The 18,011-nt window shown below is 39.3% G+C and overlaps 1 protein-coding gene across 1 annotated transcript; it reads right to left on the reverse strand.

Moving 5' to 3' along the window:
* Positions 1 to 572: 572 nt before the first annotated feature.
* got2b (glutamic-oxaloacetic transaminase 2b, mitochondrial) lies at positions 573 to 10,235 on the reverse strand. The gene is made up of 10 exons (XM_079666920.1): positions 10,077 to 10,235; positions 7,217 to 7,373; positions 5,531 to 5,659; positions 5,381 to 5,440; positions 5,143 to 5,304; positions 4,397 to 4,501; positions 4,087 to 4,237; positions 3,202 to 3,367; positions 2,895 to 3,045; positions 573 to 1,671 (listed from the first exon to the last, which is right to left on the reverse strand). The coding sequence occupies exons 1-10, from the start codon at positions 10,157 to 10,159 to the stop codon at positions 1,549 to 1,551; spliced, it is 1,287 nt and encodes a 428-aa protein (XP_079523046.1). The 5' UTR covers positions 10,160 to 10,235; the 3' UTR covers positions 573 to 1,548.
* Between the last annotated feature and the right edge of the window lie 7,776 nt (positions 10,236 to 18,011).

Consider the following 18,011-nt stretch of genomic DNA (forward strand, 5'->3'; position numbering starts at 1 on the left):
CAGTGACTTGTGGGATAAAGCTAGATGAATCACATTGTTAAAGCCTATCAAACATAGTTTTTCCCTATTCTTTAGCCATTAAAGACATCTAAATTCTATCCTATAAATCCTATAGCATCTAATCTAAACATTAAAATACAATAAATATAAAATTTTATGTGGGATACCCATTTTTAGTATAAGCATAGTTCTAAACGCCACAAATATGCAGGGTCGCAATAAGATTACAGTGAAAGTCTTGATGAAAAATGTGTAATAATTTGTAAGTAAACATCACGTATTTTTCTGTTTTAAAAGACATAAGAATAACATGTCAAAGTTTAAGGGGCCTACAGTTCAATATCAGAGGAACCTTAGTACTCCACTGTAATCAATAAATAATCTTTCCAACACCTTACAGTGACAAACAAGGGGACGAAAACTATCAACACATTCTTATTACACAGGACATTGTTAAGATAGGAGACATGTGTGGATACCTAGTATGGTGTATGTGTTGAATATGTAAACCCATCAACTGAGATGAGCAAGATGTTATATTTTTTTAAAAGTCACACATTAGGACAGATCACTTCTCTATAACCATTTATTGTTTGTTCAATAAGGTATATGTCCAGTGATCCATTATATTCTGACAGAATGCAAAACATTGATGAACAAGATGAACAGATTCATACACTGTACACCATAATATCTGAGTGAATGAGAAGCATGAAGATATTTCTTTACCCCATAACGCACCCTACTCATCTTTTATTAACAACGCAGACATTTGTGTCAAATACAAAGCCTCCATGATTGAAATTAAAACTGGCTTGTGTGCTTGGTTTTTATTTAAGGGGTTGAAAAAGGACTGACTGAGAAACTGTTGTTACCACCAACTATTGAAACCAAAATAAAAATTCACAAAACCCTCTGGAAAAGTACCGATTACAAGGGAGATGGTAAGGAAAATTCCAAAGACAGATAATGAGGACATTAATGGATGATTGATTAGTTCAGATGGACCATTACAGATCAGCCTAATCTGGAAATGCAAACAGTGCCTTACAACTTATAAAGTGCTAAAATGCCACTATTAGAATTAAGAAAAAAAAAAGAAAGAAGGAAAAACTCACATATTCTACAGGCTTTCACATAGAAACAGAGACCTCAATAGTGCTAACATTACCCCAATTCTGGATGTTTTATTGTGAGTGGGCCAAAAGCAGATGAGCGGCACACAAAGAGGAGGACACTAATGCATAGCCAAGAGTTGATTCCAGATAATAAATAAGCAAAGATGATCCGTCAGGGGGAAAACATGTCAGTTACAATTTAGCAGGGGAGCCAGTTTCGTGAAATGTAAACCATCAACACAAAAATCGAAATGCATTCGACATCAGTTTCCAAGTTAAACTCATGATGACATCCGATCAAGAAAATGCCTAATTAAACATAGTGCTCTTTTCGAAAAGGTGGAATGGAGGAGACAGAGAATAAGTGAAGCATTAAGCCCCTCGATCACACTGCTGCTTTGATTTCATAGCTCTGCCAGCAGGATCCACTCTACTTGGTGACGGCATGGATCCCCTGAGCCAGAAAGCCCACGTTCCCAGAGGTCACGCCTGCCATGGAGATTCGGCCATCCTTGGTCATGTACACGGAAAACTCCTTCGTCAGGCGCTCAACCTGCGGGACAAATAAATGGACACACTCAACTCAAAATCCACATGCCGGTAATTTAGCATCAAATATCCCCACTACACTTTGTCCTTTCATCGTATAGATGTCAGATCGACCTTTAAAAAAGGTAATGGAGTGAAAGTAGATCTGAACAGAATAGCAGGTACACATTTAAACAAATTCATAAGATTGAAGTTATAAATCGTTTTTGCGTAGTTAAGGTATTTATATGGTATTAAGATATTTTTAAATGTATGACCTAGTAGGGGCAAGTAGAAGTGGAACAGAAGAAATACTCATTTGCATTTTTGTATGCCAGGGTGATTACTTATCGCTGGACACAAAGTAGTCCCTGTCCATTAAATTGAATTTTAACAAGTTGAACACGGCGCGAGATATTAATATGTTGTGGGTGCTCGTGTCATTTGTGATCCAAATATACCAAAACTGAAACTGTTCCAATGTCTGTGTTTAAAGGGCATGTCATTTAAGACCTTAAAGTAGCACTCAGACATAAAATATCCAAACTATTGTTGAGGGCCTAGAAGTTATTTTTAGCCGTTAGCCTATTCAATGATTTCACTCAAAAGTGGGATGTTTGATATGGGCCTGTGATTGCTCATTATTGAGGTCTAATGTGATTCTAACTTGCCGCTTTGTTGCTGCTATGATCATGGTGTCATTTGAGAAACATTCATATACATTTTTCAGTGAATTCATTGAAACCCTCGATGTCTGTTTGCATATATTGTAAGTGAGAAAAGAAAACGGACAGATATTTTTAATTTAATTAAACATTGACTACCAGGCGACGAGTGTTTTTCAAACCTTTTAAATAACACCTTTTCAAAGCCATTGTTATTAAAAGATAATCAAAGAAATAAATCAAACTCTTATGATAGAAATAATGTCACAGATTTATAGTACTGTAATAGAAAAGATCCTTAAAAACAGATAAACGATACAATTAGACAGCTGTGGCAGTCGAACACAAATGCTAGTTTATAATCATGTAAGAGAAATGTGTGAAGTCCCTTTTTCAATATAATAAATCAAGTAAGAGAGTTAGATGAGAAGACTGGTCAAACTTATTTGAAAAACTGTGAAACTTTTCCTTAGCTTTTGTTGTATGGCCGCAATTTATGAAAGTACATTTAAATGATGAAGAAATGTTTATGTCCTTCTTTATTATCAACGCTCAGAAGCAAACGAGATGTGCATGTGTGTACCTGTTCGGGTTTGAGTCCAGTGAAGCAGAACATCCCGATCTGATCGATGACGTGCTGCCAGTTCTTGGAGGAGCCCTCCTTCTTCAGACCCGCCGCCAGCTCTTCTCTCATCCTAATGATGCGCTCAGCCATTTCTTTGACCTCACCCAGCCTGGGATGAACAAAATCAAAATCAGGAAATACATATTAGGATGTATCATGAACAGAATATGAAAGAGAGAGACTTGAAGTGTTTTCTAACACACATCCAAACTATTCACTCGGTTCAGATAATATGGCGTGTATATATGCATCTATAAGCACATACCAGATTGAGTAGAGATCGGGTGTGTTGAGAATGGTTGCTGCGATTCTGGCTCCGTTCATGGGTGGGTTGGAGTAAATGGGTCTGATGAGGATCTTAAGTTGAGACTCGACCCTCTTTGCCTCCTCTGCGTCTTTACACACCACCGTGAAGCCGCCCACACGCTCACCTGCGAATATCAACATGCATGTTAAGTGTTAAACAAAGCGGTTTGCAGTGAGTCTGACCAACATGTGAGAGAAATACGACAACTGTTTTAATTGGCTAATAATGATGATTTAATTCAGTAATCACGAGGAGCCGCGATAAAACACACACACACACACACACACACACACACACACACACACACACACACACACACACACACACACACACACACACACACACACACACACACACACACACACACACACACACACACACACACACACACACACACACACACACACACACACACACACACACACACACACACACACACACACACACACACACACACACACACACACACACACACACACACACACACACACACACACACACACACACACACTCACTCTTTGGAAAGTCTTAATGCCCATTTAAATAAATCATGTTTCACTAACTACTTTGTACCACTGGGTGTTGGTAAACACAAGCTTCAGTTCACCTTATGCATCTATGTAGATTTTCCATTCTCCGACAGGCACTTTACAAAACTTCACAGAAGAATTTGAATTCAATTAAACTCTCTTTTCAATAGATCCTGCAGTTTGGCCAAAATGGTAACAGAACCAAACAGAAAATTACTGATCCCAATTTTAGTTCTTACATAATGATACATATCTCATTGCTTTAGTGTTATCTGTGTGTTTTTTAAAGAGCCCATAGTGAACCCTGACTGACCGTAGAGCCCCATGTTCTTGGCGAAGGACTGGGACAGCAGGATGTTGTGGCCCTGCTCGACGAAGTAGCGCACAGCCCAGGCATCACGGTCGATGTCTCCGCTGGCGAAGCCCTGATAGGCCATGTCGAAGAACACCAGCAGGTTCCTTTTCTATAGGGTGAGAAACAAAGAGAGAACTAATTCATAATAATGTACAGCTAGATATCACACAGTGCTTATCATCTCGGCTTTTGAACTGTCAAGACCTGATTTTCAGATAACGTGTTTGCAAAGGTTTTACAGAGCTTTGCAAATAGGATGCAGACTCACCTTCACAATGTCAGAGATCTCCTTCCACTGCTCAGGCCTGGGGTCCACACCGGTGGGGTTGTGGGCACACGCGTGCAGCATGATCACACTCTGCTCTGGGATTTTCTGTGACATAATAAAACAGTTTTGGTCAATTACAACACCTCGTATAGTGGAGACCTTTTTTTTCAGTCTCAGCTGCCAACATTTTGCTTTCTTAAAAGAGTTAGATGTTCCCATCTTAAACCCTTAAAACAATAAGGTATCCTTCAGTAATGCTATCAATGTTCTTTCCTTTTATGTTTTTGTCTTTAGCTTTTTTGGAAGTTGGTTGTCGTGTCACTGTTTTGTTTTTTTTCATTTTTGTGTCATGTTCTTTTCTATTTTCCATGTGTTTAGTTTTCTTCACTTGGGGTACCCTTGACAGCATGTTGATACATCTCAAGGACTTCATTCGGACAAATATTGATACAGAATATTATGGTTCAAACTGAAAATAGGAAAAAAAGCGTAACTTATTTTTTCCTCTGATGGCTGTTAAATGAAAAACAATTCTTCAAGAACAACAATAAAAAAAAAAAGACTGATGTGTTTTGAATGGACTTCCTAATTCAGAGCATATTAAAAGATACAAACTTGAACTATTAATCAAAGTATTTTCCCTAGGGACTATGCTGTTTGTCGCCTAAGGCTTGGTTGATTACTGAATAATTGTATGTAAAATCCGCCCCCCCCCCCCCCTAGCTAGTCTATCATTGAAGTCTTACAGAGATGTCATCCAGAGCTCCTGTGAAGTCGAAGCCGCAGGTGGACGGGTCGTAGTATCTGTACCCCTTGAGCTGCATGCCTGCGTCTTTAAAGATGGGTGTGTGGTTTCCCCAGGAGGGTTTGGGCAGATACATATCACGTGGGCCTCCGTGGAAGCGAGACTGTGAAAAAATAACATTCTGGTCAGTTATCCAGCCTCACCTTTAAGTATTAATGAACAATATAAAAAGACCTCACCAAAAAGTTGCCTCCAATGCGCAGAGATCCAGTTCCTGAGATGGTCTGGACAGTGATGTTCTGTTGGGAAAAGAGACTTGCTGCACTGATTTTGACTTTTTTAAATTAATTAATTAAATTACATTTGCCTTGGTTAGCATTTCGACTTACCCTGCCGCTTTTCAAGACCTCAGCATCATTACCAAAAGCCAGTTGGGCGCAGGACTTGGTGAACTCCCCCAAACCACCAATGCCAAGGTACTCCTTATCCATCTGTTTGGATGAGATGATCGCCTCGGCCTGGAAGGAAAGAGTCCAAATAAATATGTGCAAAAAAAATTCCTTGACTGGTAGTCCCTTCTTTGTACATCAAAAATCCATGATTTTGTGGACATTTTGTAAAAAACATAATGCACGCAATCTTTCTCACGAAGGTAAGGCAGAAAATCTTCTGATTATTAACATGTGCGTTTCACCCAAAACACATGAGGCTTCTCAATACTCTAATTTCCCCTCCTCGACTCCTCGGTCCTCCGGTAGTGACCCGGAAATGGATCTCAGCGTGCCATGTTGAAGGACATCTAATTTCTCTAAATGCACTTCGAGGACCGAGCATCGAGCATCGAGGAGGCTCTCTCGAGGAGCGCTAACCGAGGATACACTGATGGGTCCTCCACGGCTCCTCCACGGATGCATTTCAGGGAACGGTGGAGGCGTGACGCACGGCCGGACTTATCTCAGCCAATGACAGCTCTGCATGCATCCCCTGGATATTATCTTAGAAACTTCTTTCATCGAGACGCGATGTTTGCAGTGAGAACAGCTGTGAGGTCCGTGCAGAAAGCAGAGCAGTGTGTAAAATATATATCACTCAGTATAACAGGCCTACATTACTCTCTGGATTTGTATGCTGTAGTTTAGTAGATATCTACAAACAAAGAGTCAATATTTTTCTAAGACCATTTAGTGCTTCACATAATAAAATACACAACGGCTGTAGCCTGATTATGCTTTAGAAGCTGTAGGTGTGTGTGGTACAGTGTGTAGGTGTGTGTGTTGTACAGTGCGTAGATTCGGCAGACAGACGGGTCTCAGTTGGTTTGGTGTCCTATGCTTACTTTTAATACCTGTAAATACAACTTTTGGCCCGTAATTTCAATTCCCCATTTCAGCGACCAGAGAGGCCGGGGGGGGGGGGGGAGATATCCAGTCTCTGATTGTGTTACGTTATTATAAATTGTATATAAATATATGCGTGTACTGTGTATATGTCCGCATCTGTAGCATGTTATTGTCTCATTATACTGCACTGTGAATGAATTAAAAGTAAATATATAAGTCATCATGAACACATCTGTCCATCAGACAGAGGGCTGCTGTGTTGTGTGCTGTTAAAATGACCGCTCAGAGGAGAGGAGTTCTCATTTCTCTAACCGCCTGCTGCTTCCCCTCCTCTCTCCTCCTCCTCGAGTCCTCCGCTCACATCTCCTGTGAGCGGGACTAAGTCTCGAGGATAGGAGTCGAGGAGGGGAAATTAGAGTATTGAGAAGCTTCTATTGAATACTAAAGTGATTCTCAAAGTTGCTACAGCAGCTAAACTCAGCATGACAAAACAACAATTCACCAATGAAAAAGACACCGAACCGGACCGACCTTTAACTCTTCAAACATCCGTGAAAATCTAAACCATCCTCCTCCCTGAATATCTGAGCACCGCGGCTCTCTTTTAGTTCACTATTCTAACATGAAACTTTATTAAGTAAATGGAATCCATTGAATTGTATTGAAAAATACATATATCACTGTTCGGGTGGGTAGCATTAGCTGATTCACTGGCAGGCTTGGTGACAGTCATACCTTGCGGACACAGCTGAGCACAAAGGGTTTGCCCTGGTCGTCCCTGTAGGCTCCCACTCCCAGGTTCATCTTCTTGGGGTTGCTGTCCTTCTTGAAGGCCTCGCTGACCCCCAGGATGGGATCGGGGGGGCCCATCTGCAATCCACCCCACCATGAGCTGCAAATGAGATGAATAGTGATGTGAATGTGAGTTGCAAAGACGGAAGAAAGTCAAGAGTTTATCTGTGCACACTGCTCTGATAAACAGCTTTTTCCTTTAGACACATGAATGCATTTGTACAAGATAATGAAATAAGCTGCTTCTTCAGTTTGTACAGCCCAATGTGACACAGGTCACACTCATGTGAAGGCCATATTAGCCATGTTCCTTTAACACGCTGCAGACCTTAATACTTTAGCTTATCTCCTCATGTGACCTGAGGATACCACACTGACGTAGAGACGCATGAACGACACAGGGTCAGTGGACACAACTTTCACCAAACAAGCATTTGAATCCATTCAGAGGGTCCAGAGTCCAAATACTAGACTAACAGTTAATACAGTACTTACATACAAAGATAATCTCTCCTTTTCACCAAACTAATATTCCTACCATTATAAACACCCAATAAGGCTCCTTATAGTGAGAGAAATATAAATACAATTTAATCAAATAAGAAGACAAACAAGGATGCTGATTTATTAACAGTTTTTGTTACCTTTCCTACGTGCTTGGCAATATTTGCAATGCTTTTTCAAATTGTTCCATCATATAGCCAATTGCTTGTTAATTGTTTTGCATTACCAACCAGTTTTACTTATATTTTTCTTTAGCTGCGAAATACTCCTGACTATGAGCAAACCAGATGAGAGAGAGGAGAAAGTAAACCAGAATTAAAAACAGCAAATGTAAGCGGCATATCAGATGTAAAAACCCATGCCCTCTGACCTCAGACTGACAGTCTGATTGCTCAGTGTCATGTGCTCATTATCCCCACTCACACTGGTGCAGGCTGCATGCATTAGATGCAGTTTAGACTTGTTACGTACAACATACCAAATAAAATCCAATAAAAAAAAGGTATGATAATTCACATTAAGTTATATCGATTTAATTGCTATTGGATGTTTGGCTTTTATGTCATAAAGGATTGCTAAAAATATAATACTTTAACCTTATGAATTTGACCAGGGTTCTTCAACATTCTCATTCTGTCTGGGGAAAATAAGAGGTATTTGAAATAAATCTGGGTTTGTCAACTCTTGTTGAAGAGTAGAACCATACTTTAGCAACATTCACATCAGCTTGATACATGAGGGTGTTGCATGTGTGACCTTTACTGCATTGCTGCCCACATTACTTTGTAAGCCAACTAAACTTTGCAGCTAAATTTAGGTCGGAACATGTTGCAAAGGGCAAGAGTCTCCTAACCCCAAACAAAAGATCACATTGGTTTATTTGACAGTAACTTCAGTTACCTGACAAACAAGTTGAATCAATGAATAGTATGCAGTAGTGACCTTGTTGAAGCTTACAATGCTCAGAATTTCAGAGATATTACTTTCATTGAATTGTAAAGTGTTGTTTTATTGTAAATGCCATTATTAAGTCTATATGCTTTATACTTTTAAACATTAAGTGCAAACAGGGGAGGTCTTAATTTCAGGAAAAACTGAAGTGTGCACACAGAACCTTTGAACAGCGTTGAGCTTTATAAACATCGATTGACTGAGGTTATCCCTGATCAACAGATCAATTGCCTTTCTGAGAAGTTACAGAACTGGATTTCTGATCTTAAATGGGGATCCATATTCAAACAATATTATGTAATGTTAAGGCCAAACATAGAAAAAAACCCGTAAAGTAATGGTGGTGGAAAGGGGAAAAGCCTATTGACATGTATGCATTATTTGGTGTGCTTGAGCATGAGACGACAGGATGAGAAAAAAAACCAAAACTTTTAACACACCCAAAGACAGAAATATGATAGCACTAGCTAGCAAAACGAAAACCGGTTACACTTTGGGATAAAAGAGTAGAAGCTGAACAAAGACATGTACAAAACGCCCGATGAAACTGTTTACATTTACAAAATGTGAAATATATCATGCGAGTTGCACCATTGACGCATAAATAAATCGGTTTGCCCTCCAAGCAGACACTGAAAGGACATCGGTGACTTCTACAGTTTCATCGATTGGTCAATTGACCAATCAGGGATCATAGGCGGGATAGGACAGCCAATCAGCTTGCACGATTTCTCCAACTACGACAAGTCGCTTAGCTCAAGCCGTGCGTGGGATTTGACAGCTAAAGACATCGCGATCGTGTAAATCCCTATCTTTTTGGGCTTTTAAAAAGAACCAAAGCAAAAAAAAGCATGCAATATTATTATAATTAAGGACTTCTGAACAGGAACTTGTACCGCTCACACACCAACGTGACTTTCATCAGCAGCCAGCTAAACCGATAGCAACACCGAGTTTCTCTGAGGTCAAATAAGAGGTAACCGGAGAGGAAGTCTAGCACAAAGTGTGCCTACATATGAGGCTATCGAGTCAAGAAACTGGAGTCTGTGACGTTTACATACATATGAACATTAAACGCTACAGGAGCCAAACTAAGACAGCAAACCGGGGCCTATTAAAATCATGTGACCCCTGTTCACTAAGCTAGCAAGCTAGTATGGCTGAAGTAATCACAGAGCGATGGAGATACAGCACTTTAAAGGCTGACAGAGGCGTTAACCTTTGAACAGCGACCTGTCTCCTGCTCAAGCTAATGCTAGCTGTGACACTAATGTGAGAGGGGATCACCCAGACAACGGTCGTTATATGTCTCTGGCTCTGGAAGTTTTAACAGGTTATTGAGGTTTACCTGTTGCGGGAGGACAGGACCCCCAGGGACGGAGAAATGTTCCCCAGACAGTAGATCACCTTGTTTGACTTGAGCAGGGCCATGGTTGAGCTGCGGCAGGGAGCAGAGCCTCAGAGGATGTAGACGGATGTGAAGGGCAGGCAGCACAACTTCTTCTTCTTCTCTCGGTTTTTGGCGGATTTCAAACAACTTTAAAGGTGCATACCGCCACCTACTGTACATGAGTATGAATCATCACATCATTCCATCTTTTAACCTATGATCTAATCCAGGGGTTTTCAAAGTGTGGGTAGGTGAGCCTCCCCTCAGAGAACATAAGAACAGCCGCGCCCCCCCCTCCCAATTATTATTGCTGTTATTATTATTATTGTTGTTGTTGCTATAATGCAGGGGTATTCAATTGCATTTCAAAAAGGTCCAGTAAGAGAACATGTAATTAAATGCTCTGTTTTCGCTGTCTACCTTCTGACATTTGAAATTACTCCGACTGTTTCTCTCCTCTTGTCTCGTCTCTGTGTGTGTTTGAATCTATCGTGCTGACTGCACCAATTTGATTGGCTGAGTAGCGTCACCTCCTTAAAACATTAAACAATAACTTTTTTAAACCTTTTTATTTTTATGTTTTAAACATATTGTATAAAACTCCCCCACTACTTGGACTATTCCTTGCACCCCTCTAGAATAAGCCCGAATGGTCTCAACCATATTGCATCAGTAACGTGCACTTGTTATTATAACAAGATCGCAAGGACACTGGTAGCGATCGGAAAATTGAGTGTTGTTAATTTTGTGTGTTGCGGAACATGCGTGTCCGTGCATGAAAATATACCACACACCCAATTACAATTGCATGTTCAATTCACTACCCTGGAAGTTAATACAGTTGTTAAAGTTGGAACAGCCTGTGGACAGCCGTTTTTCCTTGCATGTCAGTCGCCGACACCTTCTTACAGAAGACAGGCACATCTAGCTGCAGCACGACCCGTATATTTCCGCACGCCGTGTTCTCAAGACATATATTTTTTTAACATTTTCAACATGGTGGATCCTTATATGCTCCCGGCAACACACTGAACGTCAACTTTGCCTCCTTATTACACTCACCCCTACTTTAGTGGGAACAATGAGTCTGCGTCTTTGATGCACACAGGAATAAACGCAGATCATACTCCGGCTGCAGCCTTTACCGGTACTTGCTTTTGATCAAAGTCAATGCGGAAAACCTGCACTCACACAGGTAGGTGGAGGTGAAGGGAATGAGCACTTTTACAGCCTTTTTGGCGAGGTGGGGGAACTCGGTCTCAGCAGACAGCCACAAGTGGGCAAGTGTCACTTTACTCGTCTTTTTCTCGTTCTTTTGTGCCTCACGCTGCGCCTCCACTGAAGCTCTCTGGCGCCCCCCAGGGGAGGCGCGCCTCACACTTTGAAAACCGCTGATCTAATCAAACAATACAAATAAATAAATAAATCAACAAAAAACATGAAATACATCAAACAAAAATAAAAATATATGATCTTTCCTGACCTAATGTTAAATTATTTTTCCTACCCTAGTTTCCCTCAGGAAGGTAAACAGTGCCTTTCTGGTAGCTCTTACTCCTTCTCCTTTTGTTCCCAAAATACCAACCACACTCCATTCCCTCTCTGCCTCTAAAACTTTAACCTTTAGTTTTTCTCTTTCAGCTTTATAGATGTCACAATGTAATAAGATATGTTCCACATTTTCTTTAACCCCACAGTTCCTACACTTGTCACTATCACTTTTCCCCATGATATACAGCGTACCATTCAATGCTGTGTGATTCAGTCTGAGTCTAGCCATCATGATTTCCTCCCTTCTGTTTCTTTCTTTATAAATATTAATTGTAATTGTCTTTTGCACTTTATGATACTCATTGCCTTTCTGGTCTTTCTCCGACCTTTTCTGCCAGATCTCCATCCCCTTTTTTCTTAGTTTCTGCTTTTCCTTCTCCTTTTCCAAGTCAAACTGGTAATGTTATTTCCTTCTGTAGTGCACTTTTTGCTAATTTATCAGCACACTCGTTCCCCCCTCATGTGCAAGCACCCAGCAGAACTGCAGATCTATACCGCCTCTGTGAAGTCTTAACAGGCTATCATTAAGTTCTATGAGAACGTCAGAGCGTCAACCTCTATTATTTTTGTATTTCTTTGTATTCCACTCATGGCAATTATTATAAAACAAAACATGTACACTTTAAGCAGTTTTTTGCTGCTATTATTTAACTGAATGAATATCCATTAAACATTTGTTTTAATAATTGGTTTCCAGTATGGTCGTTTGTATCTGAAAAATACACGTTGAGGTTGCAAAACAGATCGTAGATTAACTTGTACTGTACTTATTATATATTTTGAGGTACTTCAATGTTACTTGTGTACTTCAATTGTTTGCTACTTTGTACTTATACCCAGTTTAGGGGTAAATCGTGTACTTTAACTCCACTACATTAATACCTTTAGTTACTTTGCAGATTTGGATTAAGAATGTAATTTTATAATCAATAGTTAAATCAATACTTAAACAATATAGGCTACTTTTAAAAAAGGCGGTGGGGCCAAATTTGGTCATTTAAAAAAGTGATGGGGACAATGAGTAGCATACTTTTACTTTTGGTAATTTAATTGAAGTATATTTTGATGCTAATACTTTTCTACTTTCCCTATAGTAAGATTATGAATGCTGGACTTTTACTTGTAAGAGAGTCTTCCTACACTATACTTTACTTAAGAACAAAATATAGTCTCGATTACTTCTTCCACCTCTGCTTAGAACCAGCCCCCAAAAGTTAAGGTTACATGTTATGAATATAATTGAATATGACTGAAGTTGTATATCAGTATTTTTCAAGTTATGTGTTTTGTATTTTATGTTAGATGTGGAGCCCTGAGAGATGAGTTCATTGCCATGTCATCAGCTATTGGGCATTCTTTTAATAAACAAAATAATAAATAAACATGATGCTGTTAATCCTACAACTTGTATCCATATCACTTTTTGAATTATCCACCTGCAGTGAACAGAGGGTCTATTAGGTATACATCCTGCACTTAAGGAATGTGCCCACTTGAGGGCGATGTCACACAATAGACATTACATTAAATCATGATTTGAGCTGCAGCTGCTTTTTTAGCTGCTCCATGTTTATATGCCATCATGGGGATGTTTTGAGTTTCTGAATTCATTATCTAATTACACGATGGCATCCCACATTTAGATATTTAAGTATATGTTGCCTTCCAAAAATGGAAAATGGAATGATACATTTTAACCTGATCCATTGCAAAATCATTTATTTGATTGATGGACAACTGTCAGAAAACATAAAGCTCGTCATCACAGTTTTACTTTTCCTGACCAAGCACTGGTACCTTTAACACCCCACCAGATGCATACGTCCTCTACATCTCACTCCACAAAAAAAACTCCAAACAGTCAGATGGACATGTGAGTTTCTCTTTGCCTGATGTTTAGGGACGAGTAATACTGCTTCATGTGGTGAAGAAGCCTGTCACTTCAGAGTCATACAAGTTGACAGAAACATCAACCTCACAGTCGCTCCGTGTTTGCAGAATGAACATCAACCTGGAATATCATCACACAGAAGAGCCTGGAAGTCCATGAAACATTTTCCTGCAACAAGACAGACTCGCTGGCACCAACAACAGAGAGACAGAGTGTTCACAGTCTTGGCTTGAACGTGAGACTGCAAGTGTGAGGAGGAGATATGGAAGAGCGCACATTCTCACATAGGTATAAAACAATTGTTTTTGCAACCGAGATCAAATGCAATGATCCAAACAGCTGCTTTTGTCTATTCATAATTTCTTATTATGTGCAATTATGAATTCATCCATTCAGACTGTAAAACATTTGTGGATCTGTGGGACTAATAAAGGACTATCCTATTTGGTTAAATGTCAAATAACAGGCAGTGATGCTGTATGGTTTTGTATCTCATTAATTTAACATTTTATCTTTGAGATGGGGTAGGCAACTTTTGAGGGACCAGGGTTAGCTAGATTTTGAAAGTAACCAACTAAATCTAAGCGTGAAAGTTTCCACATAACACATTGAAGCACTCAATGAGTAGGCATCTGCTTGACAAGTCCACAAGAGTGTGGGGCGGAGGTCATTGATACGAATATCAACTCATATCTCATCCACTATCTATATAGTTTATTCTTGCCATAGGGAAATTAGTTTTGGACTTAAATGTTGCACATAATAACACATTGTTTTATCATATAATGCTATCTGCCTCCATAGACTTATAATAAGCAATAATCCTAGGAACAAAAGTGTGTATACTCAAGCAGATCCCAATGGCACACATTTCACAACCAGTGAAAAGAGCAAGCAACACATTGCACAACCACTGATCATATCCTCAATCATTTGCACAACCCTTGAAGCCTTGAGCAACATAATTAAAATGTTGTATTGGGGTAGGCTGAAATTAATTTTTAAAGCAATTGATTTTACGTTCCTCTTTATCGTCCACCATCTGGTAGGAGCTCATGGAGTATATGGGATGGATTAAAACATTATTTCTGAGCTTGCCTGAGTATAGACTGCTACTGCTAGAATCTTGAATCAAGGCACTGATGTGTATTCATCAGCACAAACACATACAAATCAAAAGACAATGGTTTACATAAAATTGGAGCTATTGAAAAAACACTCAAATTAAATAAAAGAGCTCTGTCTCATGATGTAGAAATGCAATGCTATATTATTTTGGAGTCATTGGGTCACATGACATGGAAACCAATTTGAAAAATGTCTGACAAACATGAAAAAACTGCAGAAGTTTTCAAAACAATGTTTATTGAAATGTAAGAAGCACTAAAATCCAATAAAAAGGGATCTATTTTCTGTCCTGTGTAGTCATAACTGGAATGGTTTGGAGTCAATTGACACGAAAACTATTGAAAGAATCAACTCGTGATACATTCGTATCAAAATGGAGTGCCACATAAAACAGATTTAAAATACTTGTATCATGATGTTCACTAATATATGCAAGTTTACAAGGAGAAATTGAAAATAACATAAACCAACATACTGATGTACATATTGTGGCGTTCAAATTACCATTGATGGTCCCAAATGAACCCTGTGGCTAAGAGGAAATGCTTGAATGTAAGCTAACCGTACTTTGCTGAAAGCCCAGAGTTAAAGGTGAGAGGAATAAAGAGGGTAGGGTTAGGGTAAGGGTCATCCTATCATTTCATGCTGGCAAAATGAATTGTTCTGAAAGGCGTTTTACAGGCTTGTGACAGCCATAGATAACTGATCTATTGATTGCTTTTGGAGTATAAATAGTATCTCAATAAACACAACACAAAATGCTTTTAAAATAAATTGCCTTCCCTAGCTTTAAACCACGTTGTGGAAAGAAACTGGTGACAGAATAATATAAAGAGCAGGAGCAGGTTGAGGAAGTGTGAATCAAGCAGAGCTGAAGGCTTTACAGTAACATCAAGGAGCAGGGAAAGAATAAAAACTGATAAGAGGGAGTTATGACTGTTCCGTTGATTGACATCTTACAGCTTGACTCAGGGTCTAACAGCCTTCTTTAACATGTATTGTACATTGGGGGGTATTTACTGTAAGAGCCATCAGGCACAAACCACAAAGTGCTACCAAAGACCATAGGTCACTTTATATTTGGAAACAGAGGTTCTAAGGAGATATTGCCAAACTTATGTCAAAAAAGGAGAAGACCTGTTCAGATACTACGCATTTTTTCTTTGCAAATATAAATTAAGCATAGTCCAGAAAATCAGCTAAATGTCAGCTTTTAGAATACGTATAAGTCACTTAATTGTGTGAGTGTGTGTGTGTGTGTGTGTGTGTGCGTGCATGCATGCGTGCGTGTGTGTGTGTGTGTTCGCAGCTGTACAGTGGGCAAATGGTAAATCACGGAGGGACTCTCATCCGTCTGTTTCCCTCGTGTGTCTCATTGCTCTCAGTCAGAGGGACTGATGTGTGTGAAGGAATCAGAGCGGATATAACTTTTTTTTCTTGTCAGCATTTAACAGCGTTTCTCTGTATATCTGCATGCCCACATTTTCTGAAAGAAGTGTACACTGTGTGTTTGCGTGTGCGTGGTTGCAGTGATGGTGGTGTGTGAAGGGTTGTGCTTTAAAGATAGTGAGTTTAATTAAAGATGAAAGAGCTGATTATTAATTGATGGAAGGTAGACTGTTCCATGATGCTGCAGTACGGGGGTTGACTCTCTTTTCTATGTGGAAAACCCATTTTCATAGCTAGACTTGCTTTATTGTCTTTTTTTCCTTTGTCTGCATTGCTTTGCAACTTTGTCTTTGTATTCATTGACTTGTTTTAAACAAAAAAGTGTATTCTAATTGTACTGTTTTGTCTTTCATCATCACCATTGAATCTTTTATCTCAGTGTTTTTTTAGTTTTACATTTTAATTAAAACATCTTGCTTTTGTTTGGCCTCACTGTTTGTGTAATGGCAATTTAAATGTTCCAATGTCCTATATCCTTTGCCATTACTTCACAGGAGGGTTTAGAGCAGGGGTCTCAAACTCAATTTCATCCCGGGCCAAATCAGCATTATGGTTGCACTCAAAGGGCCGGTTGTAATTTATATAAATATACATATGTAAATATATAGTATATATTAAATAATGTATTATATTACATCATTGCCCCTGCACTGGATTATTATCAGATCTGGTAATATCTTCCTAAATAACTACGTCTGAAAGCAGAAGTCTAGGGCAAATAATTGAAAGTAAATATTCAACAATTACACCAATTGTATTGTATATTATATTCTTTGCAAGCTCTTGCGGGCCACATCAAATTAGGTTGGAGGCTGGATTTGGCCCCCGGGCCTTGAGTTTGACACCCCTGGTTTAGAGTGATCCACACGCAGACACAAACAGATGATTTCCGGTCTTTTGCTGCAGTTTAGAATGATGTTTATTTAGCTTTACATACCAAGGTTTAATTATGCTGTTTCAAAGGTTGTGGTACCTGCCGGGCTGGTGGAATCGGTGAGCTCTTCCTCCTGTGTCCTCGTCCTCTCCGGTCACCTATGACCCCTTTTATACACCCAGTGCAGCTAACCCCCGCCATCAAGTGCCCAAAATAGTATTGCAGTATAAATATAAATAAAGTAAACTGAGACACCAACAAAACCCATAAAATGGCTCCTACAGTTTGTCTCACTGCTCTTATAATGCTTTGCATCCTGTGTGCTCCTTCAGCACATTTTAAATATGCCATATAAATAAAGCTGTTATTATCATTACTAACAAATAAAGAGAAAATCTTTAATTTTTTAAGAAACTACAACAGCATAATAAAAAACAAAACTTGTTGAGCTGTAGAGGTTCAAATTCAAACACTGGTATGAGAGAAATGCATATTTCAATTATTTAAATGTGCTAATCTTTGTTGTACTGTCTCTTGGCCGATTTGTTTAAAGGTAGAAAAAGTGAAACAATCCTCCTGATATATTTGTGTTTTTCCTGAACCCTCAACTTGTCCCCCTCTCCTCGCTTCATCTCAAAGTGCCGAAGAGGCCTCAGAGACTCTCCTGTATGAAAAATGGAGCATCACACTTTCTGTTACCAGGAGATTAGAAAGTGAAGGTGGAGCACTTTGGAGAAGACACTCTTCCTCAGGGGCATCTGTACCGGAGCTGTAATCTTCACCAGAACAACATGTCTTCGGAGTGGGGGGAAATTATTTCCTTTTGCACAGCGAATAAAAAATAAAAAAATCTTTCACAGTCGTGGCGGGGGCGCTAATGAAATGATCCCTCGGATAGCTGAAGTGTAACTTAACATTGTTTAGATGAGGGTATGTTTATTTAATGCAAATGAATAATTGGGACAAGAGATGTCATGTTATATTTATTCATTCTCTCAGT

The sequence above is a fragment of the Notothenia rossii genome (genome assembly GCF_949606895.1).
Source record: "Notothenia rossii genome assembly, chromosome: 2".
NCBI lineage: Eukaryota > Metazoa > Chordata > Actinopteri > Perciformes > Nototheniidae > Notothenia > Notothenia rossii.

What these genes read in the sequence shown, in the direction of transcription:
- got2b (XM_079666920.1), bottom strand. Translation starts at nt 10,159, where the DNA reads ATGGCCCTGCTCAAGTCAAACAAGGTGATCTACTGTCTGGGGAACATT. An exon ending in GTCCTGTCCTCCCGCAACAG is followed by an intron (nt 7,374 to 10,076) that starts GTAAACCTCAAT and finishes TCTCATTTGCAG; the next exon opens with CTCATGGTGGGGTGGATTGC. An exon ending in CTGGACTCAAACCCGAACAG is followed by an intron (nt 1,672 to 2,894) that starts GTACACACATGC and finishes TTTGTCCCGCAG; the next exon opens with GTTGAGCGCCTGACGAAGGA.